At 43.3% G+C, this 27,079-nt stretch overlaps 1 protein-coding gene across 6 annotated transcripts in view; it reads right to left on the bottom strand.

Annotated features, from left to right (window-relative positions):
• Positions 1 to 7,819: 7,819 nt before the first annotated feature.
• Positions 7,820 to 27,079, bottom strand: part of AFF2 (ALF transcription elongation factor 2) — a 332,307-nt gene continuing 313,047 nt past the window's right edge. For 5 of the 6 annotated variants that reach the window (XM_036401947.1, XM_036401950.1, XM_036401948.1 and 2 more), the window contains 4 exons: positions 26,498 to 26,545; positions 25,943 to 25,992; positions 21,467 to 21,681; positions 7,820 to 16,996 (listed from right to left, as the gene is read on the bottom strand). In XM_036401947.1, coding sequence (XP_036257840.1) covers positions 16,875 to 16,996; positions 21,467 to 21,681; positions 25,943 to 25,992; positions 26,498 to 26,545 — 435 coding nt within the window. In that variant the 3' untranslated portion in view covers positions 7,820 to 16,874. The remainder of the gene's footprint in view (positions 16,997 to 21,466; positions 21,682 to 25,942; positions 25,993 to 26,497; positions 26,546 to 27,079) is intronic. The other variant, XM_036401952.1, reaches the window with a different exon arrangement.

Below are 27,079 nucleotides of genomic sequence, written 5' to 3'. Positions count from 1 at the left end.
TGCTTTATTGAGATGTTTATACTATGTGTGTGAGCACTGTGTGTGCCAGTAGGGGTCTTAACATGATTGATAGTCCTTTCCATTTTTATTTACATTCTATTTGGGACCTCTAGCACACTCACTGTGTGATCAGGACTGGGCTAATGTGGCTCCAGACTGAACACTGAGGCTACTGCAGCAAAACCAGATTGGTTAGAGTGAGCCAGATTCTCTGAAGTTGCCAAATTTCTTCTCTTGGTGATCAGTGGAAGGACTTGTGTTTCCAGTCAATAAATGTGAGATGTTTTTTCTGAATACCTGGACAGGTTTTGTCTTGAATTTGGAGGTGCCTGTTGATGTTGGGTGCCTGGAGGCTTTTGTGTGTTTGCAGGGTGTGAGGTCTGCTCAGCTCACAGCCTGATCATCCCCTGCCTCTGCTCTGCCCATCACTGCCTGCTGAAGAACTTGGCATTTTCCCTGGGCAACACTTGGAACTGTGCCAATTTTCCCTCACCTTTCCATCTCCCCTCTCCCATCTCAGAACAGTTTTTTTGGGTTTTCTGATTGCCATTTGGCATGGCTGACATCTTAGCCCTGGGATCACTGATTGTGCTTGTTGCTGCTCAGATCCCTCCAAGCTCTCCAAACCAGTACAAAGCTCTGGGCTTTCAGCCAATTTACTTACAGGTTTATCATATGCTGACATTGTTTCTCTATAAATAGGTCTACCTTTACTGACTTTATTGATTCTACTGCCTCTCTTCTCACTAATTCTCTTTTTAATGTATCCAACTGCCTTTGTACTTCACCTAATGAAAGGCTGAAGTCAGAGGGGTAGAGGTTGAAGAGGTTAAACTGTGAGCTTAAAGGTCCTGGGCTTTAAAGTCAGAGTTTGCTATGGGAGACCCACAGGCTTGTCAGTGGAGCAAGTCTGCAAGAAAATATAAGCCATCAGTTCAATTTCACATTTTATTGCTAATAATTTGAAATAAGAGGAGATTATTTTGCAAACTGCTTTATCTGATACATTTATGGATTAACAATGATAACACAGACCCTAATCTGCCCATCTTTGGTAAGAAGGAGCAAATTATCCCTCAGAGATAGGAATACTTGCTGTTTGTCTTGGAGTTACTCCAAATGAGCAGACCAAAGATGCAGTTGTCTTGATGTAAATTAAATTCAGCTTTAATAGATCATTTGTGCATTTTCTATATATAGGGTTGGGTTTTTTGTGACTGTTGTGGCAGTTTCTGCACAGAGCCCAGCCCTGCAGTGCAGTGGCAGCAGGGGTGCTCAGCAGTGATCACTGATGCAGGCAGCAGCACTGTCCTGCATCCTGGAGGGACAGCACCGCACCCTCACCACAGGGAAGGGACAGGGGCTCACTCAGGCAGTGTGACAGCCACTGGGTCACACATTGTGCCCTGCAGACACCTGCAAGGCTGGCAATTCATTGCAGCCTTGCAGGAAACAAGTTCTCCACAGGCAGGTCTGTGGACAGGGCAGCTGGGAGCTGGAGAAGCGCAGTGGAGCAGTGCTCAGTGGCCAGGGATGTGCCAAGGGCTGGATCAGGGCTGTGCAGGGGAGAGAAAGCTCCAGAAGGAGATTGGTGTGGGGGAATGTCCACTGGCACACAGGACCAGGAGCCACTCAAGATGAGCAAACCTGGGGGCAGCCCTGCTAAAGGCTCCAGACGCCTCCAGAGCTGCTGGGGAGGCTGCACTGAGCCACAGCAGCAGAGTCCTGACAGGGACATCCCTGATCCCCAGGGACATCCCCGAGGATGGGGCTGGCAGCTCAGCATCTGCACAGCGCGGCTCCCTCCTGCCCTCACTGTGCACCGGGGCCAGCCTGGCACAGCCAAAGCCCTCCTTGGTTTGCCTCAGGGCACTGGGGCTGCTGGCCCCAGCTCTGGCGTGGCTCACCCTGGCCATGGAGGCCCTGGCAGCCACACTTTGCTCTGCCCTCCTTCTCCTGGTGCCACCTCAGAGCTCTCTGCAGCCAAATGGCCCCAGCGGGGCAGGACAGTGAGCGAAACCCTCCAGCCCGGCAGGGGAAACTGCCAAGGCTGCCAGAACAATGTGTCATCAAACCCCACACTGAAACCAAACAGCTTCTCCCTCCCAAATAAATCATAAGAAAGAAGAAAATGTTTAACACTTTTAGAAGTTTAGACTATCTCTGACTTCAGACATGTTGCCATTAACCTGGGATTTAATCAGGGATTTTCATTTGCTCCTTGTTCTGAACTATAATGAGCCCTTTAACAGTGTAAATAAAAAGATCTAAAGATTCAATAAACTATAATGTCACAAATGGCAATCAGCTACATTGTGAGGCCTCAGTGTTAAAAAGCATCTCACAGCTGGAAACAAATGCTTCTATATAACATTGTAAATAACCTCTAAGCCCACTACTAATTAAACTGAAGCCTCTCTTCTCCTGGGCATTGAATATATGAACCAATTAAGAAAATATAATTTGTTTTCTGAGAGACCTGTGCTGTACCTTTTAGAAAAAAGAGGAAGGGGAGAGAGACAGGAAGACACAGTGACAGAAAAAGAGAGGGAAAGGAGAGAGGGGAAAGAAATGAAGAAAAGACTTTCACAGGAGGGACCACACTGATGTGCTGGGGTTACAATAATGAGACATTTCTGCTTTAAGCAAATTTTGCACCTGTAACCTGCAGAAATATAGCCATAGCACTTGAAAAATTACTTCAATGCTGCACAGTGCCATGAAAATTTATCTTTGAGATGATTTTATTGCATGGTTACCCTAGGCAATTAAATCAATAAATCTTAACTGTCAGAGAGGTTGGCCTACTGCCAGGAATAAATGAAATGCACGGAATCAGTAAATAAAAGGTTTCTGACAACTCATTCTAGGAATTATTTAGCAGTTGGGCTTTTTGTTGGTGGTGGTGTTGGTGTTCCTTTTGTCTCCAGCATTTATTGACATTCTCCATGAGAAATGATTATGCTAACATAAACAACCTAACCCAGGGATGTAGATGGATGGGGAAGAAGAGTCAGGCTCTTCAGGGTAATAAATTACCCTCCTGGAATCCCAGACAAACAGCAACTTTGGGGGGCTGATAGCACTGGCAGAGGCAATTAGAGAGCTGGGGCCTGAGCCATGGGCTGGCAGCACGTGGGCAGCCCCAGTGCCAGGCACCAGGAGCTTTTTGTGCTGGCCCATGGTGCCTCATTATTAACATAGATGTGCTTTTTTCATTGATTGGTTCAGAGATGATTGAGACTGAAATGCCTCCCTGAGACACGGAGGTGACGTTTCTGTGGATGCAGAGTCCAGCGTTCACCGCAGGAGATGCCAGTTCTGACAGTGAAATCATAGTTATGCCTGTGTAAACCCTGAGTGGTCAATGCAGCTGCATTGTTTTTCATGCTGGTGTTACAAAACTGAAGGCCCAAGTCTGTTTTCACTTACCCTGGGGTTTGACATTTTAAGTTAGTGTGGAATAACCTGTATTTAGGCTTAGGCTCTGTCTCTCTCACTGTGGTGAGATCAGGTAACCTGATTATTAAACAGGTAGATTTTTAGTCATTGTGGTCATCTACTTTGAGTACCAACAGGCCACCAAGTTCACCTGGTAAGTCCTGGCTCAAAGCTTCCTTCACTGGCTGAACAAGCCCCTTCCTCCCTCAAGGCAGTAGCTGCTGGGATAGCGATGGGGGCAGCCCTGGCCATGGGGATCTGCACATTCCTAATGCCTCTGGTGACAAGGACAACAATGGCAGAGCAATCTGCTGTGCTGAGCACTGAAGGAGGCCTTGCCTGCCTAGAACAGAACTAATTGGACTGTTTGCAGGGCCAGTCCCTCACCACCATCACACCGGGGCAGTCTGGATCAAATGGGGTCTGTGCTTGAGCCAGCACCAGCTCCATGGGGCCAAGAAGGGATTTATCTGCATAGTGAGGGAGAGAGCCTGCTGTGAAAATGTCTGTATCCACTCTCTGGACACCCAAGTGACCTTCAGTCACAGGAGCCCTTGGGAGAAACTCATCTCTCTGCCTGAAGCTGGCAGAGGCTCACCAAAGCCTGGTCCCAGCCAGAGACATAATGTCATCTTGGCTGGGGAATATTCCTTTTGAAAGTATTTCCTTCAAGGTCCTCTATGGTTTCTCAGTGCCAATGTCAGAGTTTCCTAGCCACATTGCTCCTCTGACATGTCCAGTCCCAGTCAAGATTTTGCAGCCTTTGTGCTCCCCTGTGGCACAGGGTGTGCCCGTGGGTGTGTGGAACCAGGGACACTTGGGAACAGCAGCTCAGGGGTTTGGCAGTGCTGGGTGAGGGCTGGGGCACTGGGAATGCCCTGGACACCCCTCTGGAGGAGGCTTCTCTTGGCTAATCAGCTCCCAGACCATGGAGAGCATTAGAGATCTGAGTGCTGTGCTGAGCTGAATGAGTGGCACCCATTTCCAGGTGCAGATAAAGCCAATGGAGTTTCACAAGGCTGATTGGCAAGCAGCTTTTCATTGCAGATAACTCCCTGCCAGCATATCCTGAACACACAGGTGATTGCTCTTAAATTGATGGCATGAAGCCTTTTTATTTAGCTCCTGCTTGATAGTCAGGATGTAGAGTTGCAAGAAAAAAAAACACCCCAAACCACAGACACACACAATCCCACCAAAAAATCAAAACCCCAAAAAATCCTAAAAAGAAAAAAGTGCTGCAGAATACACCTCTCTAAGGCTGAAATTATTTGGAATGGAGAGTTAAAGCTCCTGATGTTCCCCAAAGCTTAGGATCAACACTGAGGGCTATTCAGGGTGTGCTGAATTGTCCAGCAGCCCCTGCCACAGTTGGGAATTGCCCTTCAAATGCAGCAGTCATTTGAGGGCTTCCCTCTCCCCACAGATTAGAGCTGGCATGCTGAATCTGAGAGGGAAGCTGGCACCCTGGTACTCTGGCTGCATGACTCAGCTCTCTTAGCAGAAAATGGAGCATTTTTCATGTGGCTTCATCATTTCCAGCCACACACATCTCTCACAGCACCCCCTGCCAAAAGGGTGAACCCCATGTGCTTGGAGCTGGCTGAGAAATGGGGAGGAAGTGGTGGTGGTGGCAGTGGTGGCTGTTGGGTATTTATTTTACTTTTACACTCAGATTTGCCTTTCAAAAATGTAACTTCTTGAGCAAATAATCCTACAAATAAGTAGAGTTGGAATTTGATGATCCTGATGAGTGCCTTCTTACTCAGCTGAATCTATGATTCTATGACAGTATCTTTTCTTCAGTCCAGTTCCTGAGGTGTGATGTACTAACTTATGTCTTGTGTTTGGCTGGTCTCATGTGTCCATAGGTGTTACAAGTCCCTAAAAGAGAGAAGAAGAGAAGAATGCATCTCTTTCACAAGGCCAGCCTACACACATGCCTAAAAAATTTCAAGAGAGGCTCTTCTATAGCTCATATGACCAGAAAATTTTGCTTAACATTAACTTGATGTGTGGTTTGTTTGCTGAACACCTTTCCATTCACTATAATAAAGTCCTTCCAAATATGTGGACACAGTATGGAGGGAAAAATCCCTCCATGCACATGTGCTTTTTCCAATAAAAAGGTATCTAAAATCACTTTGAAATGCAGCTGGTAAGTGAAATGTAGGGTTGATGTTGCATTGCTTTCCTGCTGGACCATGTGTGTGGGAGGGGCTGAGGAGAGACAATATTTGGGCTGTGCTTCCTACTCCTTAGCCTTACAGACCACAGGAAGCTCAGCCTGACTTTTTAGATAGAAATAAGGCTTTAAAAGCTCTTCACATTTCATTCTGGCAATGGAACATCCTGTGGTCTAGAGCAGCTTGTCATGGACCAAACTCATTCCTGAGGTGTTGTGCAGTTAAATCATCTGGCTGCCAACCTGTAGTGCTTCCTTCTCTCACTTGAGCCTTTCCTAGCTCTTAGGAACATCCTGCTCCATTGGCTCAGCCCCAGCCAGGGAGGGAGGGAGGGAGGGAGTCTCCTTGGCTGTGGAACAGAGCACACAGTACCTTGCCCGAGGTTGTTGTGAAATTGTGTATGAAAATGAGCATCCAAATGCCCATCTTCCATTATCCCTGACACTGCCATACTTGGAGGAGACATTTCTCCCCCTGCTCAGCAGGGTGGCATCTTTTGCTCCTGTGGGAATCCCACGTACTGGCTGTATGAAAAATTATCCCTTTTTTATTTCCAGAGGTTTTGGGGTTTTTTTTCTGAATTGAGCAGTCACACTAAGAGTGCTGTATAGCACAGGTTTATGTGGAGCCATTCATCATTCATAGCTGGGATCACAGAACACTTCACAGCTGATTACAAGGTTACACATGCAGGGAATGACATGAACTGCCAGTCTGAAGTCAAGCCTCAAGCAGGTTTCTGGGCACACCCAGAAAATGAAAAGAATTCAGGGAGGAGTGAATGGCACAGGAAGCATCAGACCTGCCCTCCCTCCTGCTGACCCACAAGTCTCTCTGAGATGTCCACAGAGGATGTTTGCTGTCTCCTCGGACACAAAATGGGCGCCTGTGACACACAGTGTGCTCCAAACTCCCCATTCCAGATTTCCCTCTGAAGTGACTTATGCCCAAGAGGGACTGGGGCTCCAGCACCCATTTTACAGGTGACTATTCACACAAGTGGGATGATGAACTGCAAAAGCCTCAGTCTGCTCAGACCAGAGAGCTTTAATCTGCTTCGTAGGGTCAGAGTAGTGCTGAGAAGTTGGAAGACACCAACTGCTGGCCCTTTGTTCTGAGGAGGACATGACAACAGATGCTCAGCCTCAAATCCAGACTAACACCTACTGCTGTGGCTCTCCAGGAACTGTGCTGTGACACCATCTATACCCTGGGCTCAGCACCCCCTCCCCAGCACTGTCTGGGGTGAGATGTCCCCTCCCGCTGCCTCCAGCTGCAGCACCCCCAGAGCACACAGCTCTCCAGGCTGATGGGAATGTTTTAATGTTTTCAGCAGCACTGTGAGCATGAGAGGCCACAGACAAACAACAGCAATGGCTTCTTTAGCTTGGGGACAGCAGCCTGAGATGGGCTCTGTGTCAGGAGAGCTGCAATTCCTCTCTCCCTGCAGGCACAGTGACCTCAGCTGCCCCATGAGCAGCAGCAGCAGCACTGAGCACTCAGCCTGGCACTGGGCAGCCCCATCACTCTGCCAGCATCTCCAGGGAGCTCTTCACGTCTCCTCCCAGCTGGTACTCGTGGCTCTGCCTCTCAGAGCTAATCCTGCAGTGATGATACAAAACCTGGCCTTTGTTCCCAGCTCTGTCATGCCAGGAAGCCCCCGGGGAGCAAGGGCACCCCAGCAGAGGGACAGTGACACTGAGGGGCACCAGTTTGGGCCCCAGCAGGGACAGTGACACTGAGGGGCACAGCTTCAGTCACCCCAGCAGGGTCAGTGACACTGAGGGGCGCAGCTTTGCTCACCCCAGCAGAGGGACAGTGACACTGAGGGGCGCAGCTTCAGTCACACTGGAGCCCTGGGCTTGTCCAAAACCCCTCCCTGGGAGCCTGGCCCCGCTGCTCTCTGGCTGCCTTTGGGACAGACAGATTTAGGCTGCTGTCTTGCAGCTGAGGCTGCTCAGGGATGGGGAAAGCACATTATTGATCCTGTTACCTCACACTGGTACCAGCACTACATTGTTTTCTAACATCAAGTCATTTTAAGTTGCCACAATGACACAAAAACATTGATTAAAAATTAAAAGAAATGACAGCTCTCCCACAAACAGTACTTACTGTACCATACTTATTCTGTCCTGGGAGGAGAAAGAGAAAATAGCAGAAGACAGAATAATTTATAGTGATAAAATGGGTTACATTTTCATAAAAATTTTATTTTACTTTTTTTTTTTTTAAATAATTCAATGCACTGGCAGTATAATTAATCCCTCTATGAGAGACACGAATGTACCAGTTCAACCAATATTATTTATACAGAGACATTGTGTTTAAAAACAACAAAAGTACATTTAAAATGTTTGTACATAAAGTATTACTGTTATTTCTTTTTTTTTCTGAAGAAGGAACAAATGTAAACAAAATGCATAATTGTGCAACACGTTGGAAATACAAAGCAAAACAGGCAAGATACAATTTTATACATATAAAGCAAAAGAAATCAAACTTTTTTAACTATACAACATTTCAGTAATTGCTTGACAGTTTAACAGTTACCTTGGTCTGTACAAAACATCTTAACTTATACTTAAAACTTTACAAGAATAACATGCTTGTTCAGAACAAAGACACCTTGTGGAATTGCAATGATTATTGATATGATACTTGCACACATGAGAAAAAGAAGAGGCTACTTCAATAGTAAATAAAAAGTAAGAACATAAGAATGTAAGGTAAAAGGCCATTTAGTAAACCATAATCTAATTCCAATAGCTAATTAAGTTGCACTGCAATGCAGAAATTAAATCTGACTTTTGCTGGAAGACCATAAGGTCATAATGTTGCTCTATTTCCAGGAACCAGAAGAAAGCATATATAAATTTTCCTGATATTTTGGTTAATTATACATGCGCACACACACACACACACACAAAAGAAAAAAAAAAGAAAAAATAATAATATTTGCCACAACAGCCAGAAATGGTGGGTGAGAGAACCCACAGACTAGACTACTCCCAGCATGGCAGGGTTAAAAAATCAGGACAGCTAGAAAGAGCAAACAGCCACCAAGTTTGCCGGGATTGCTTTTCCTGAACCTTTGTCGTATTTTGCTTTTTTTTTCTAAAGGACAGGAAGAAACTTGAATTGAGTTGAGCCGTTCCAAAATTCTGGGAGTACCACAGCCAAGCCAAAACACAAACTGAAGGAGAGCTCAAAACCAAAGCAAAACATCACCAGATCTTTGACTTGTTTTTATATTCTGTGATGGTATGTCCTAGACCTTTTGAATGTGGGTTTAAAAAAAACAGCATTTAAGATTCAGTAGAAGATATGCAATCCAGAGATGTCAAAAATACAGACAGGAATAAGTTATACAATATTTTATGGAAATACAAGGACTGTCAGCTTGGATAAAATATACATAATTTTTAAGTGTCCTCAAATGATACATATGGCTAAAATTAAACCCTTGATTGCAGCAACCTAACATATTCAGTGCCTGCTCCTGCAATCTGTGTGCTGAGCACCAATTCTCACAGTTACTTCTGTGGACTTCAGTGGAGCAACCTGCTCACCAGGATGCTCAGGGGAAGAACAGCAAAATTTGGCCTAGATAAATATTTGCCATGACTTCTATATGTACAGAACCCAATTGGCTTAGAAAAACCACTTTAGCCTGCTGCAGTGTCTTTGAACTAAAGTAACAGATTCCATCTCTAGACTGAGAGCATTTATGACATGTTTGAATTTATTTGCCATTTTTCTATGCAAGCTAATGCTGATGCCAGGAAGTATTTAAACTGGGAGGTAATGAAGTTGCAACATGCCTTTAGCAAAAACCGAAACATATGCAAGCCTAGGTGGCAAGCAGAAATTGCCCTCCAATTTTTTTAGCAGGGATTATCTGGTGCTGAAAAAGAATAGTTCACTATAGGCCCAGCCTCAGTGTGCATTTCTAAAGCTGCATCAGGGCATGCAGTCCAGTATGAAAAGGGAGAGGACTGGTTTTTCAGCTGGTGTAAATCAGCACTGACATCCACAGAGCTACTTAGAGCACATCAGCTGAAGCTTTGGCCCACAGTCATCAGAAGCATGCAGCCATCACTCTGTATGAAAAACTCAGCTGTGGAAGTGCAGAGTGAGGTGTCATTGACATCAGATCAAAAGATGCTCTGCTTGTCTCGTTTCTGAAAATGCATCTCCAGACTAGGTGGTCTAAAGCACTTTTATAATGTGCTACACTGCACAGCTTTGCAATGTACAGTATTTCCTCACAGGCAAGGATTATGGTATGTTAATCATTTCAGTGGCATGATCAGTAAAAAGGTATGATGATAAAAGTTTTGGGAGTTTATCTGCATAGAGATATACTGGCAAAAATTTGTCTGGGATTAGAGGGTTTGCTCCTTGGTGTGTGCATATTGGATTAACTCCACTGAAATCAGTACTCCTTCTCCAGTTTACAGCAGCTGAAGAACTTGTACTCTACCTCTACTATAAATAAAACATTTGTGTTGCTATCCACTACTCAGTTATTTCATAAATTCAAGGGTAAATGTCTCCTGCCATGGGTCAAAGCTTCTCTGAGTCCACAATGTTGTTACTGGTCATGAAGTCAGTGGTGGTTTCCCTGAGCCAGGGCTGAGCCAACACATGGTCTGGCTGAAGAGCAGATCTGCTTGCAGTTATTCCAGCTCTAGTAACAGACCCTGAACTACTTTCACTGAGATGAGTACTCAGCCAGAACAAAAATGGATGGAATTCCATTAATTAATTGGGTTAATGCAACTGGGCTAATACACACAACTCCAGGAAGGCTATGTCATTTTTATTATCCAGCTTCTCCTCTGATAAACAGTATTCAGCAAGATCTGTAAGACTTGCACTAATGCCACATGACAGCAGAATTTGGTCCCATGAATTCCACCAGTTGAGCCAAGTTATTTTACATTTGCTTAGCTCAAATTTTGGTCCACTGTAGCTACTGTTGTTCAATAAAACAATTAAATTCACCTCAGAATCAGACCTTCTTTTAATTCTGAGAAGAAAATAACTGAGTGGAAATTAGGGCTATCTGTACCTTAAGGGTCTTTCAATGGTAGTACAAAAGGGTGACACTCACACAGCTGTGAGCAAACATATCTAGCACAGAGAGCTTATGGGGCTTGCAGGTAGAGGAACTCAGTTAAAATCAAAGAAGAAAACAAATGTCAAACAGCTGCATTGTTCACTCATATGCCTTTTTAGACTGGCATCAGTGGAACTCAGTTGGAGTCCTGTAAACATGAGTGATCCTGTGGACACCATGATTTTAATTCCAGTTCTGTGTGCAGTGGGTATGGGCTGAGTTCTACACTGTCACTGTGAGCCACTTCTGTCAGCCTGACTGGCATTTCCAGGCACAGTGAAGTACCAGGGAGTGCTCAAACCCCAGTGCAGCTGCAGCTGCGCAGGCCCAAGGCCTGAAGCAATGCAGAGCCCCAGCTCTGCTCCCCAGGCGGTGGGGCTGGGGTCCCTCCTGGGCTCAGCCCTGCTCCCCCAGTGCAGCAGACAGGGCTGTGTGGGATCCACACCACACACACCTGCAGCAGTCCAACACCCAGAGCAGGCTGAGGGCTCAGGAGCTCTGTGTGGCTCCGCAGCCTGTGGGAGGCAACATCAGGTCACACGATGCTGCCCAAGGTGGCTGCTGGGCCTTTGGGCTTGGTCCTTGCTTCTGTTGTAAAAATAAAGTAAAAAATAATGGTTTAACTGGATGGTGACTTCAGGTAGTGACCAGAATTACCTCTCAGTGACATGAGGTGGCACTCTGAGGTGCACTGAAGAATTGGCAGTGGTGGTGCTGTATTCTGATTTCACAGCATACCATGGTATAGGTATTATTTTGCAGGACACATCAACAGTAATAAGTCCCCTTTCCCAAGAAGCACACTCAGCTTAAATTCACAATGCCAGAGCACAGCAGCTTGCCCCACTTTCTTTAAACCACTCTTGACATCTTTACCATTGCCTAATACCATTACAGTGCCAGTGAGCTGCCTGACATGTCACTACACACCTTGTGGTCCTGGGAACAGCTTTTCATCACAGTGTTTCTGCTGCTGTGCCTCTTGATGAGGCCAGGCTTGATTCTCATGTGACACCAGCTTTATGCAGTAACTCATCTGCACCTGAATTTGCTCTCATCTCTCTATAGAGCCACAGGCTCCTCTGAATTGTACACAAGATCTGAACACAATCTATCCTGACTTCAGCAGCTACCACAAGAGGTTTAAAGTGGTGTGAGATGATCAGAATAACTGATCTTGGAAGACAAAACATCTCTGAAACAAAATGGCTTAAGGAAAGCTATGAAGTCCATCAGAAAGGCAGGTCTGACAGGGTACTGGGGAGAAGATGGCTACTCTCTAAGTCAGGCAGGAACATTTTGCATTCAGTGGCAGATAGGTTTCAGTCATGAAGGAGACCCTAATAGCTTTTAGCCAATACATTTAGGCTAAAATATCAAATGATCAACCAAAATATGCCCCCATATAGACATATCTCATTGGACAACAGAGAATGCCTTTATGCATTGGTGTGCCCTGGTTATATCATGGAAGTTCAGGAGGATTGCTGGAAACTGAGGAATTGAGCTCTCCCAAGATTAAGATTTGTTTTATTTGTATTTATAAAGTAGCTGTAAAGTAAAGCTGGAAGATCTCATAAGGACAGTAGATTAGTTTTCCATCTTCATCCCCTTTGCCTCACTCCCAGTGCATTCAGGTGAGGTCAGGGAGATGCTAAGAAGGAAAGGCCCTTTGCAAAGAGCCCTCTGTCTGCAGCCTGCCTACAGCTGGGACATTTCAACACTTGCTCCAGAACGGCAACTTGATTTTCTTTGGTGTCTTGTTAAATATTTTGTCTTTAAAACTTCAAGACACTGGTCTATGGAAATGAGTTAACCTGAAAACCAGCACACTGACACAGCACATTCGTTCTTACACTGACTTTAGGGACCACAGGACTAAAATGACATTATGTCTGCAAGAGGCAGTAGATGCACAGACTACAGAGGAACACTTGAATAATGCCACTACCACTAGCAGTGGTAGGAGTGTTTTCTGTTTACAGCTACCATATCTTTTCTCCTGTGCTATGAAGTAATGAGCAGGAACTTTCTGCTGCAAATTCACACATAAATCCACACAGATGTGTACACACACTCACACTCCTGGGCTTGCTTCAATGCTGCATGGAGTTTCTCCTGAGCTCCAAGTAATGAAGTGTGTTAATACTTAAGTCAGAATCCCTACCAGCCCAATTTTTGTTATTTGTTAATTTACACTCACAAAATGAATAATTGGATTTAGACAGCATTAAATGCTGATAAAAACAGTTTTTTCCAAAGTACCTAAAAACATCAGTGAATCTAAACTGTCATAACAGAAGAACATAATAAAATCTGTGAAATTTAAAAAAGCATGGAAAATAATTTCCAGATTCAATTGGCTTATTTTGTTTCTTTAGGAGGAATGAATATCTCCAATCCTCTTTTTTAAAATCCCCCACATAACTATCAACAGATCTGTCTCTACTTTTCAAAGGAGATAATTTATAAATGAGTCAATCTATTCACAGAGAGACTATTTAAATAACTGAAAGTCCAAAGAATATGTAAGAAAAAGTGAAGTTAAGATGCAAGCCGTGAAAGTTGCCACCAACACGATCACAAAAAGGTTTTCCCTCAGCTCCTGCTTTGAGCACCCAACACACATGACATGGCTGGAGATGTTCACTGCATGTGGAGCTGGGTATTCTGCCTGCACATTGTCAAATACTTGAGACTTGCTGCAGCCCTTGAAGTGGAGGTTAAGTGCTATGTAAATGCCTCTCTTGAGCATTTAGGACTTTGCTACCCTTGGGTCTTGCCCCCCAAATGCCTGAGTTTAGCCCTTTACAGGCCTGCTCCCTTCACTGCTGAACTCTTGATATTGCTCCAAACCTCAGGCATGGGACACAAATGACAGTCGTGTCAGTTCTGGCAGTGTTCTACAAAGCTTGGTGTCCTTCTTAAACCCAGCTACAGAAGTCAAGAGATTACATCACTGTTCCAGTTTATCACTATTAAAAAGAAATGTGTCAGTTCCAGCCCTTGGCACGCTTGTAAAATGCCTGAAAATGTGTTGTGAAACCAGTCCCAAAGCTCATAATCCAGAAGGCAATACAGGAACCAAAGAGTTTATTTAAAAAAAACCAACAAAACCAAACCACAATTTTAAGCCAATCTTGTAATTTTTGGTGCTTGGTTCATGAGTCTGAAAGCTTAATTTGGGCAATTTTAAGTGCAGACATTACAAATGCCCAAGGACAGACATGCTGCTTCCCCATGGATTGAAACAAACAAACAATCTTATTTGATTAGCTCTGCTGGAAGTAATATTTTAAGGGGTAAAATGATTCCACGAAGATGACATGTTGGCAATTGAAATGAGATGAATATAGTGTCTGTAAAAGTGCAATAATCCTTAATAACTAACCCAAAAGAAGCATCATCCCCAGGGATAAGACAGTAATTTACTCTCCATATTTAATTTGTTTCTAAGCCGCTTTTGAAACAAGACTGCTAAATAGTAAGTTGGCTTGTGATCCTAGACTTGACTGCTGGACTTATTATCATCATGCCATTGATTCAGCATACATTTCAACCTAAGTCACAGGATACAAAACCAGGAGGGCTAATTCCTTAAAAGATGTGAACATGGGGTAAATTTAGAGATAGGAGCCTGTTTACCACAAGCAACGGGGAAAAGATAATATATGGTGATCACTGAGGGACTGCAGCAAACTCTGATGGGTCCTGTGTCTGAAGACTGTCTTTCAAGACATTGCTATCCCTTGTAAATGCATGGAAGTCTTGGATTTCAATCTACATTAAAGGAGCAAGTGATGACAATGCACTTAATTAGACTAAATAGTTATTTGCAAAGAGAATGGAAAACTCTGGCTTATGACAAAATCAGCCCAACCTTAGCTCATCTCAAGTACCCAACCTGTTAAAAAAATATTTAAAATGTTTCATTTTCATTGTCTTTAAAGAAACCCCGACCACCATCATTCATCTACATTTCTGAACAGTTCTCACTGCTGTGGTTTTATTCATTAGCTCCTGGGGCCAGGTTGGCGTGACCAATGTGTCAGATTCAGGTTTCAGCCGTGTTACTGAAACCCTCAGAGAACAGATAAGGGTGAATCAACCACTTCAGGAACAGGAATGTGCAGATAATACAGGATGGGCATGTTCTGCAAATGTCCTTTGCAGAAACCCTACACTGGATGATTTCTCTAATGATGCACGTTGGCTATGTGTACAATACAGTCTTGTGGAACAAAATGTTAGGAATTATTGATTTTTAAGAAAAGGTAGTACTACAGGGAGCTAATATGCAACAGCTACTGAAATGTTTGTCTTAAATGTGCACTGGGCAGAGTCCTTAAGCTGCTCTTATTGCAAATATCCAAGGCCTGCTCTAAAAATCTTAACAGTCTGAACCTTTTAAATGCAAATTTATCCTATTTATCTGGTCACAACCCAGTGAGTAGAATCCAGTAACTCACCAGATTAAAGAATATACAGATTTATATAGCAGAAGGTAATTGCAATTAACTAATATCTGGATGGCATTTAATACACATATTGTATTATTTCAATGAGATGAGACAGAATAATATTTACATTGCTATGAGCATTTTCTGTTTATAGAAATGGAATTTACAGTTCAGTAAGGTATGCAGGCGTTATATCAAGAATGAGATGAGACCATTTAAAGTCTTGTGAATTATTGATATAAATTCATTTTGTTTTGTTTCATGCACCAGCGCTTCTTGCAGTGGCACCAGAAGAGCAGTGCAGTTTATAACAGGGAAAAAAATAAGAGGAAAGAGCAAATGTGAAATGGTGCAATTTATTCACAATTGCTTTGAAATTCTATCTGAATTGTCTCATTATTATTCACGCATTAGAGGAATGGTCCAAAACATGACAGCATGGGTAAACAGATGCAGTGCTTGGAAAAAAGGTAATCTGACTGAAGTATTCATGGCCATTATTAAACAAATGTTATATTGCTTTTGGGTAAATCTGGTGATTTTATTTAATTTGACAATGTTTTCAAGATAGCAAGATAATACTGTTCGTTTCTAATGCTCTGAAATGAACAAAACAGGTGAAAATTGATGCCACATGGAATTATAATGTTTCAACAGTAGCTGGTTAGTTAAACTTCTAGATAGTTCATGAAGAATCTGCATACACTTATTAATGGACTTCTACATACAATATCAATGCTTAGAGTGCAGCAGTCCTGTTAAAATCTGCTTTCAGTGAGTCACTATGCAAGGAGAGATTGTTTTATGAAGAAAAATCTTGGTAAGTATTTGTTTGAGACTAAACAGTAAAACAGAAAGAAAATTCACAGATTTAGTACAGGAATGGTAGATAAGACTAAGAAAGCTAATATTTTGAAACTGCCTAAAACTGCAATAAATTCTGCTGCCTACTGAAATTATTAAGCCAACAATAAACAGGAAGAATGGAATATCAAAACCTCATTGCATAGTGTGTCATCATTCTTTAATGAGGCATTCCTTCAACCTTTTACCTCTTAACACCTTTGGTGATCTTACATTATGTACCTGTAAGATATTCAACATTCTCTTTTAGAGATTAAACCCATAGGGAGTATGAAATCTTAGGAATGTACTGAGTCAGGTAATGATGCCAGAATTAAGCGTCGAAAAGCTTGGTTCAGGTTCAGAAGATGATTTTGAATGAATAGCTATAACTTCTACTAATTTATTTCAGAAGGGACTTCTCATATATACCCTCAAATATTTAAGACGCTTTGTACTATTTCTCAGGAATCCATATCTTCTCAAAGTGCTTTTTTTGTTTTCACTTGAAGGCAGCATGGACTTAAAACAACACTGCAGGGAATGTACCGTTCCATAAAGCACATAAGGATGGCAGGATCCAGGAGACACAAGGCATAGAAAATTGTCAAAGATGATTAGATGGTACAACACATACTGCTCTTGAGTCATAAGTTTCATTTATGGTGACTTCTACTTCCAATAGATAGGATATTAAAAAAGGCAATAAAAATGAAGTTACATGAATAAACTTCCAAAAATGAGTGGAGTTCCACCAGTGATCGTCTCTGCGCTGGTAGAGGTAGAAGAATGGGGATGTCATGAGCAGGGCAGCAGTCACTACAACAAATGAGCCTCGATGCGGAGCCAGTGGAGTCCCTGGCGAACGTAACGAACCAGATTGGTCATACTGCTGTGTTGTGTTAAGGGTCCCATCACTGAGTCCAGCTCTACAAAGAACTCTGCAATACACAAGAAACAGAAGCATTTTTTCAGGCAATGGTACAGAAACAGAGGTATCACCATGATTTCCCACTCAGAAGCAGCACAGTGTAATTAGTGAGTTCTAAGGACAGTTGTGTACATGAGCATGTGGTGTGTAAGAAAGAATTTAAATTACAACAATATATTGAAACAAAGAAAATTAGATTATCCATGCTGGAAGTCTACCACAGGATGGTATGAGTGGTTGTCAGTAGTCTTCCTTTAACTCTGATCATCTGCACTGTCAGTTTTTCAAGATTAGTTTTGCTAACTGTATGATTTAAATAGCTGGCAATGAAATCTTGCATTACTTTTCCATGCTGTACTCTTCCCCAGACATGAAGGGCTAGACTGGATCTTTCCAGACTAGAGGACCTTTCTTGCTCTTTTCCCCACCCTCTAATTTCTGTTACTGACACTGCAGCACTTTTGGCCCTCTGCTCATCCTGCTGCAGCTGCAGGCCCAGAGGATGAGTGTGGGATGGGAGCTGGGGAGGAAGAGGAGAGAGACAACACAGCAGGAAAATAACTCTTTGGAGACCTCTAAGGGTCTCTAAGAACCTCTAAGGGGGGAGAATCCCATCCATGGGATTCCTGGTCAGGAAGGGTTAACAGGAGGTCACTAAACAGAGAGCCCCAGTTAGGAAGCGACACACCAGTTTACTTTATGTCACATGTTAGATGCTCTCTGGGTGAAAGACTAATCCTGTTAGGGCCAACAGACCTTTCCTAATTGCTGTCAATGGAGAACTGAATTGTGTCCTGTATTCTCCCACAGTTCTTTATGCTTGCTGGGGCACAGGCATTCCCACATATCCAACACTTACACTATATTTAGGCAAGTGGGAACCCGCTCTCAGTTAAAGCCCCTCAGAGCTCAGATAACAACCAACAATCACAGTGAGGAATGGCTGAGCCCTCACATTCTCACCCTGTCTGCAATCCAGTGCACTGAGCCAGCCAGCACTGCATTGGCTGCACTTCAAGAAAGCAGATGCTGGGTATGAAATCATTATCAGTACTTTCTTCAGCGAGTAAGTGCTGCTTTGAGGTCTTCTATCCAAGTATTGACAGCCTGACCCTGGTCAGCTTGGGAACTACAGCAGTATCAGAGCACAAAGTGATTTGGCTGGAGGCAAGCATAATGAGAGCTCAGGGCTAGCACCAGTGCTGTTCAGATGCTGCAGCCAGCAGCTACTTTTAATCTTCCTTTCTCTGTCTTTCATTCATCTCCTCCAGTGTAAAATCAATACATTTTGAAATGAAATAGTGCACTATCGTGCTTGAATTCTAGAGATGTCATTCTAGGCTCAAATAAACAATAATTGCTTTAAACACTGAGAATTCACCTTAAAGCCTAGTTTCAGGTTAACATTTCTGGAAAAAGCTACAAGCACTGAAGCCACTTAATAAATTTATGCGTGAGAGAACAGGTCTTGCTCCCTACAGAGCTGGTAGCTTTCTACTATAGAGAAGAAGTCCTGCTTTCTTCAGAAGCATAAAAAAATGATCTGATCTTGTAAAGTCAGCTGAGAGTTTGATGTTATAGATGGTGAACAACACCACTTTAGGTGATCCAACAAACCATCCCATGGGCTTTGGGAAATCTGCAGTTTAGTTTGGCCTGCTACAGACACAGGTTTATGCCAAACTCCATCTATTCTCCCCACACTCTCAACTCCATGGACCAGGGGATTCCACCAGAGGTACATGGCAGCATGTTCTTGCTTTCCTCTTCAAACCAGATCAGCTTGGCGGGTCACAGCTCTGCCGCTCTCCCTCTTGCTATGCATTTTTATTTTAATGGCACATCTTTTGTCAGGCTGACAAAGAAAGGCTTCTGTGTGCTGCTCTGAGCCAGCTGAACATGAGTCAAGTTCAAACTGGGAGCGTGCAGCAGACTCAGAGCAGCACAAAAGCTAAGCTGACAGCCGTGGACAAGGGGCGGCTGCACAGCTCCTACAGTGTGGAGGAAATTCCTTGTGACTGCATGGGCATGACCTGAGAAACATTCATGGCAGCAGTAAGACCCAGAGGTAATTGCTATTAGGCCCACAGTTTTATACCCATCTCAGGACAGATCATCAAGGACATATTCTTATGCAAGACACACCCTGTGATTCAGAAGGCAACAGGAACAATTAGAGCTGACCACAAAAACTCACAAAAGTGACTGAATCTGGTTGTTTTTGTTTTGTTCTGTTTTTTTTTTAAGGAACTAAATTTTTATCTTATCATGGTTTCTTTGCAGGTTTGTGGGTTTTTTTGGTTTTGACATCATTCTTATTTCAACAGGAGGGGAAAAATCTCATTTTTTGTAAAGAACTGACTGCCCAAGCTCCTGAGAGAGGCCGAATGATGACCTGGGACTCACAGCAGAGTCTGGGGCTTGCACTGTCCTGTTTGCTGCCATGGGGCCGTTTTGAGTCCACAGGCCAGTGCAGCAGAGCTTGGGCAGTGCACCAGAGCTGAGACAGCTGGCAAGGTGGACTGGTGATCACTGCAGAGAAAGTGTGAGTCCTGTTCCAGCCAACCAGATAAAGGTGCTTTGAATTATGTGAGAGGTGCAGATGACATCTAGAGAAACAACTACATCCAGTTTTCATGAAACACTGCACCATTTCTCATGTCAAAGTGTCTTGAATGCATCCTTTTTAAAAGAGAATTCCTCATGTGGTATGATGGAGACCTGCAGAGTACCACAGCAGTTCTCATATACTTTTTGCTACACCATGAATTTTTCAAATTGCAATTTGTGTTTAAGCATGCAACTTTAAATCAAGTACTTAATTAGAAATGAGGTATCTTTCCAGAAAATATATAAAGGCAGACATGCTATAGCATGTAGGAAACTCTGATCTCTCTCCAATGGTTTACAATACTTAAATGAAATTTGAAGTAACATGAACTTTGCATTCCTGTAACGTGTCTGCAGGTTGTGAAACAAGATATGAAAGAACAGGTCACAACCTTAAATGTCTTGCTCATGTGAGAAACCCTTATTCATGCATCCAGTCCCAGCAAAGTCAAAGGGACTGCTCATCTGAATAAAGAGTATTCCTATATGGCTTTGCAGAATTGGGTTTATTTGATCATAAATCAAAATGAGAACAAAGAAGAGAGCAGGGAGGAAAATGCAGAAAGAGAATCAGCAGGTTTTTTCTCATCCAGCTCTAGGACTGATAACAGCAGTGGCTGGGTACATTTTCTGTCTGCTGGCTGAATGCCTGAGCTATTTTGATTTAATACCAAGTAGAACATTTAACAACTCCACAACACACAGGGCTAATTACAAGATTATCACCATCTCTTCCTCCTATCAGGGCATCCTTCTGCATTCCCACTGTAACATTCTGCATTACATTTGACAGGGAATCGCTTTCACATTTTGTGAAAATGGATGCAACTATGGAAAAAATCCAAAACGACTGCTCTGCTACTAAATTAATCAATGTGAACAAAGACAAGAAGCAGTGGGGAGGACTGGACAGAACTCCTATTATTGTTCCTCATCCAGGGATGGATCATTATGACCCACCATTCAGACATAAAACTCTATAAATCTCAAGCTCAGTTTCTCTAAATCAGTGGAAATTTGCCACTGACATTAATGGGAGTAAGATCAAACTGCATAGAACAAGCACATTTGTCAGGACAAGTCGGCCATCTGAAATCTCACTATAATTTAAGAGAATGAGCCAACTCACAATGAGACTATTTCCTAGTTAGGCTCTCTACCTCTAGTGTCAAAGGAAGCTTTCTCAGTGATTTGTGTAAGCCAAAAGCTGGAATCTGAATAATTATATTGCCATGGGGAAGCTCACAGCTGGCCAACAACAGGCCAAATTTGTCCCTTAGTTATATCTCAGTCACTCCACTATACTTGATACAATCCAGTCACAAACTGCTTGCCAAAACTCCTTTGAAATGACTGTGGTAAAGACTTACATTTTGTTGTTAGGAATTAACAAACAGATCTGCAATCCATTCAAAGGAGAGTCAAGGTCATGGCTTTCAGTGGACATCTCCTAATCGGACTCCCCACACAAACACATCTAATGTTTGCTTATTACACTAGCTAGCATTTTAATAGTCTTAAACCCGTTGACAGAGCAATCTGAAAATAACCTCGGTGCTCTACGAGAGGCTGAAACTGTGAACGAATTTGCAGACTTAAAAGCTCTCATCACTTGGGGCTTGTGTTCACTAAATTATTTGCCAGCTGCTCTGATAACCCCATGTTCAGCATGTGTCACACATCCCCCTCTGTGCCTGACAAGAGAAGATACGCATTGGCTACAGCCACCAGCAAGCAGATTTGGTCTGTTTGCTCAAGCTGTCACAGTTGTGCTCCTAGATGCGCTGGTTCTGGGTCCGAATCCAGAGAGCACCGGGAAAGCTAAAGCTGGGGAGCCAAAGGGGACACAGAGAAAGCAGAGAGGGGGCACCTTTGTTCTCCTTGGTCAGCTTGTCAGCCATGTCCCAGTGCTCGTAGCTGCGCAGGACGTTGTTGGTGATGTTGACGTGGCTGGCAGCCATGTGGTGGATGCGCTGGGGAATGGTGATGGTCCCCGCCGAGGATGAGCCGGCGCTGCCCGAGCTGCTCCCAGCAGAGCTGACAGGGGATGGGCTCAGGGACATGGGCGAGGGGGTTTCTGTGCTCCTGCAAGAGGCAGAGAGAGAGTGAGTTCCCCTCACACCTCCCCATTTCACTGCTGTCCTAAATGCACCTGAAAAGTGCACCCCAGTAAAGGGGGAGCTTGCAGGGGTACCTCCTGACTTCATGAGAAAGGACACCTTATCAACTGGGAATGACTGAAATTAAAAAGGGATTTAATTCTTCCTTTAAATGAACCAGTTATTTAAAAAAAAATCTATCATAAAAATAGAGCAATCTTTCAGAGAAAGAAGCATCTCATAGCCGTAATGATTTTTCTACCTGCTGCCAGAAGCTGCAATGGCAGTTAGAAAACACTCAATGTGCAATATTGGCTTATTATCAAAGTATTTTCTGGAAACCACAATGACAGTTTGCTCCAAAAACAGTCACCACAATAAGTAAAGAGCAAGTCTTAAAAGCACCCTGTAGAGCAGTATTAGGACCTGAGGGTACTGCAGGATTATGAATATCTCTATAGGATTCTTTAAGGCTATGGAGATTTGCTCTAATTGCCTACTGTTCATCCACACAGTTCTGCACAGCGCAGTGTTTTAAGTTACCTACTTAGTGAGGCACTAATGTTCTAATATAGATTTTCCTTTAATTCTAACACCATCAATTAGGAATCACCTGCTGGCTGCAGGCAGTGCAGCGGTCAGCACAGCACGCTCTTGTTTAGAGCTGTGTAGTGCTGAATGCTCACAGAACAGCTTTTCTCTTTGAAAATTTATAGGATCAGGGATTTGTTCAGGTTGGAAAATACCTTTAAGATCATCAAGTTCAACAGTTAATCCAGAACTATCAAGTCCACCAGTAGCCCATGTCCACACATTCCATGTTACATTAAGACACTTTTAAATACCTCCAGGGAAGGCAACTCAACCAAGTCCCTGGGCAGCCTATTCTAGTGTTTGATAACCCTTTTAGGGAAGAAATTATTCCTAATCTCCAATCTAAACCTCCCCTGGTACAACTTGAGGCTATTGTCTCATCACTTGTTACTTGGGAGAAGTAAAAAGAGCCACCCTCCTGCCCAACTTGGTGTCATCCACAAACTGACTGAGGGTGCCCTTGATCTCTTTCAAGATCAAGGGGGCTCCAGATAATCAATAAAGACATGAAAAAGTACCAAGCCCTGGGGAACATCACTGGTGACCAGCCCCAGCTGGATGTAATTTCATTCACCCATTTGGAAGCACTTGCCTAAACAAAAGCATTCTATTTGCTGTGGAACACACTTGAGATGCAGGGCCAAGACACTCCTGGCACTCTCTGCATGAAGCAAAGAGACCAAAACTCTCCAGACAGGGATGTTGCAACCCCTCCCTGGACATGCAGCTGTAGATGCCTCATGCTGTGCAACAGCATCAAGCCCAGTCACTGAGCTGATCCAAAGGCCAGGACAGGAGGGCTTGGCCTTTTGGCTTTAAAGGCCACTGTCGATGGCCCTGCCAGGGCACAGACCTGCTGACACCTCCAGGTGCTGCAGGACAGACTGATACAGCACCACAGCCTTGGGCTGAAAGGCATCGATGGCAACAGCTTTTGCTGCAGATTTTCCAGCAGTGCCTGCTATTACCTGTGCTCAACAACAGGCTCCTGTGATACATTCTTTTTCCAAAGCTGGAGATCACATTGATTTGGCAGCTTGTAGCTTTTTACCCAGCTTATGGGTTAGAGTTTAAGCATGTCCTAATGCACAAATACTTTATTTTTAAGTCTCAAAAGATCCTGGTTACCTGACTTGCCACAGTGTCTTTATCGCACAGAAGAGCTGAACTATACTAGATTAGGTCTGGGAGCAGTTAAAAATGATAAGTATCTGAGGAGACCAAGAGTATTTTGTTAGAGCCACTTACAACCAGCTGACGCACTTCTGCCAAATAAAGCACATTGTTCATTGGATTTACCCTGTTGTGCACAGCCATTATTACTGTGGTGAGTCTACTAAATCTCTGTATTTTGTGCTTTCTGTCGCTAGAGGTGGGAAACATTTCTGAAATGAAACCAGAGAAAATTTGTTTCATTGCCAGGATGGAACACGGGCCAACTTTGTAGAGGTTCATAACCCTTTCAAACAAGGAGGCAGAAATTCCAGTAAGCCAAGCTGTGATTTTTGATGGATCTGAGATCCTGACTAGACTACACACCATGGCAATGATAAGCTTTGCTTTGTTAAAGAAAAATACTTGAGATTACCCCACTGTCCCCCATCCTGCACCGGGCTGCTGCTCCACCTCCAGTGATGCCATATGCTGGAAGGTGTTTGGTCTTTTTTCTGTGGTGTGTGACATCTGACACAAATTTGCAGGGGATTAAGAGGAAACTGTAGAGCAAGTAGCCCTGGGGAAGGCAGAGCAGAAGCTGCCAATGGCAGCACCAGGTCTGTGACAAACCTTGGAGGAACGAGGAGCCACCTGAGATAGATGGCAGCTCTGGGCCAGCTGGAGAGCTGCTTTCTTCTGAGATTCCACACAGAGGGGACACAAGGCCTGAGTGTGGGCTGTGCTCTCTGTGTGCTGGGACACAGGTGTCACAATAATGCTGTTATAACATGGCCTTGTCACTCAGTTACTCTCACATGTCAAGTGCTTCCTGCTCTGAATAGAGGACAGAGATGCGCACTTTCAGAGCTTTCCCTCCTTATCTCCAAAGTTAGTGGGAACAGACTGATCAGCTGGGTGTTATGTTAGAAGTGGTGCTGACCTGGGGGCTGGGTTTCTGCTGCCTGCTTTGTGGCCAGACAAGAATTTTCTCCTCCAGTCAAAATCCACTTATTCTCAATCCTGGACACCTAATAGCTCCTTTAAATAGTGAGGGAGATGTCATCACCTGCAGAGCACACACTTCATAGGGGTCTATTATAGGACAGGAATAAAAGGATAACTTCTGCTTCATGAAATGTTTATGCACAAGCCCCTTCTTAAGGAACAAAAGAGATGTTATGCTCCAGTGGTCTATTTGATCACTAAAACTTTATGTTAACATTTATGTATTTTTATTACAATACAAGGTTTCACTGACACTTCAATGCCTGGAAAAACTGGCACATAATGAATAATTTAATTTAGTAGTTGCTATTCCAGTGTTAAAATATCTTTTCAGTTTTTATTTAAAGTGATTTCTTATTTAATCACTTTAGCTTATGTTACAATCTATACTTTAATAGCTCTATATATACCTATTCAAAATAACTGAGTGTTTGGGGTGTGAATATATACATATCTATACCCCAAAATATTTTCAATTATTTGAGGCAATATTTCACTTTAAGCAAAATGTTGGAATTTTTGGTTTTGCACTAATTGAGAAAAAAAGTCTGTTTGAAAACTTCAGTTCTTTGTGTGCTAAACTTCAACCCCTCCTTCTTTGTTTCCCTGGCGTGTCTAATAGCCATTTCTTCTTCTGAACCACCAGAAAGAGACCATTAACAATAATCATTTTCACTTAGAATGTAGCCTACTTAAATAAAGATGGAAAAAAAGGTGAAGTCATCACCTTTGTCTTACTTGTGTCTGGATGTGTGACCAGGACAAAGAAGCAGGAGAAATGTGTGTCAGCTGGCAACAGCTATTGCAAGATAAAGGCAAGGATGCAGCAGCAATGCACCTCCTCTGATCATAACTGCATTACCCTGACTTCATATCTGAGGTGAGGGTGTTTTAACGTTAATATGAAGGCACTGATAATTGGCTGACTAAGTGCCTTCACATTTTCACCACTATTATATACCTTCAGTTTTATTAAACAGCACTTACCATATATCAATGAAATATTCATTGGTCTTTCATTGCTGAACGAATCATTGAAAAATCATTGCAATGAAGGTTAACTTTACTTTGGCTTCCTAAAGTGTCATGGCACTTGCCAGCTAATTAACTGATATTTTTATGGCCTTCATTTGGCTTGAGAAGTAAACTGTCAAAGTATTCAGGACAGACCCACCATGTCTGATTTTAGATTTAAGGAGGCTTTGCAGGGATGAAGGTGTGATTCAGCTCTTCCTTCCTACCCACACTGGATGTCTCACAGGGGGATCTGACTTAGTCCAGTGGGAGCCCCTCGCCCCCATGAGCCCAAGGCAGCTGTATGATGAATTCTGTAGCCCAGAACAGTTTATACATTAGACATGTTTGAAATACACCTGCAGCTCTCAAAACACTGATCCCATGACCTGTCCTTTGCCTTTAGAGGCAGAAAAACACTTCCTCTCCTCTTGGAACCACTTGTTCCCAGACAGAAGTACCCAGGAGAAAATACTCACTTTCCATTGCCGCCCCAAGGGGAGGGGGCCTGTGAGGCTTTTGAAGAGTTCTGTAAGTACAAAACCAAAATGTAAATACAGGTGATGCAAGTACATGAATACTGATAACACAAGGCTCAACATTCCCCCTTTTCATTGCAAGAGCTACAGTGCATGGAGCAGAAAAGCTCTGCACACTGGTCCCACAATTAAGTGGCTGGTGGATGACTGGTAGGTTCCAACCAGTAGCTTGAAAATAATTTGATAAAAGAGAGAATAAATTCCAGTAAAAGCAGATGTAGGTCCCAAAGAAGTGGTTTAATTATCACTGAAACTTATTCTACAAAGTAAGTTCTTCAGAGTGAAAATGACTGCTTATCTTTAGAGGGACCTTCACTATTTTAATAAGAAATAAAAATAATTTGGCTTGATGTTTTAATGAAATTGATCCCTCCCAAGTTGCTTAAGGAAGGTGGCTTGGGATTCAGACAGTAGTATAAATAAAATTTTTAGTAACGATCTGCTTGAATGCTTTTGTTTTTATTTATTTTAGTTGCACAAATTGACTTTCCTTACCTGCTTACTCATTCTGCCTTTCACGTCTGTGTAGCACCTTGTAAAACCCTGTACAAAAAGATTGCCGAGCAACAATAAAGCCCAGGTCTTTCCAGCCTTGCTCAGACTGACTGGTATCTTAGTTCCCATACAAAGTGGCAGTATCAGGGCTGAGGCTATCTGTGTGTGCCCTCTGAAAACAATCATTCAGCTCCCTTGCTGAGAAGTCAGCACGCACAGTGAAAATTCAATCAAGTTTTACAAGTTCTCTGCAAAGTATTTCCCACGTTATTACAGCCCTCATCTGGTCACTGTAATCACTATTTTGCATGGGAGGCACAGAGATTCAGTGGAGCACAGACAGTGGAGCACAGACTTGACTCTAAACCACAGCTCACAGCCCAACATTTCTGACCAAAGCAGAACACATTGTCCAAACCACAGCACTGGCCTGGCCATTCCTGGACAGCAGCCACTGCTTGTCACAGAGGATGTGGGCATGACTGGGGGTGTTTCACAGCACAGAGCATATGGAGCTTATGAGGAAAGAGTGACATAAACTGCCCTGGAAACTCCTCAGAAATGGAGAAGAAGCTTTTATTG

The sequence above is a fragment of the Molothrus ater genome, chromosome 14, assembly GCF_012460135.2.
Source record: "Molothrus ater isolate BHLD 08-10-18 breed brown headed cowbird chromosome 14, BPBGC_Mater_1.1, whole genome shotgun sequence".
In the NCBI taxonomy this organism is placed as follows: domain Eukaryota; kingdom Metazoa; phylum Chordata; class Aves; order Passeriformes; family Icteridae; genus Molothrus; species Molothrus ater.
This window is presented reverse-complemented; position numbering and strand designations above follow the sequence as displayed.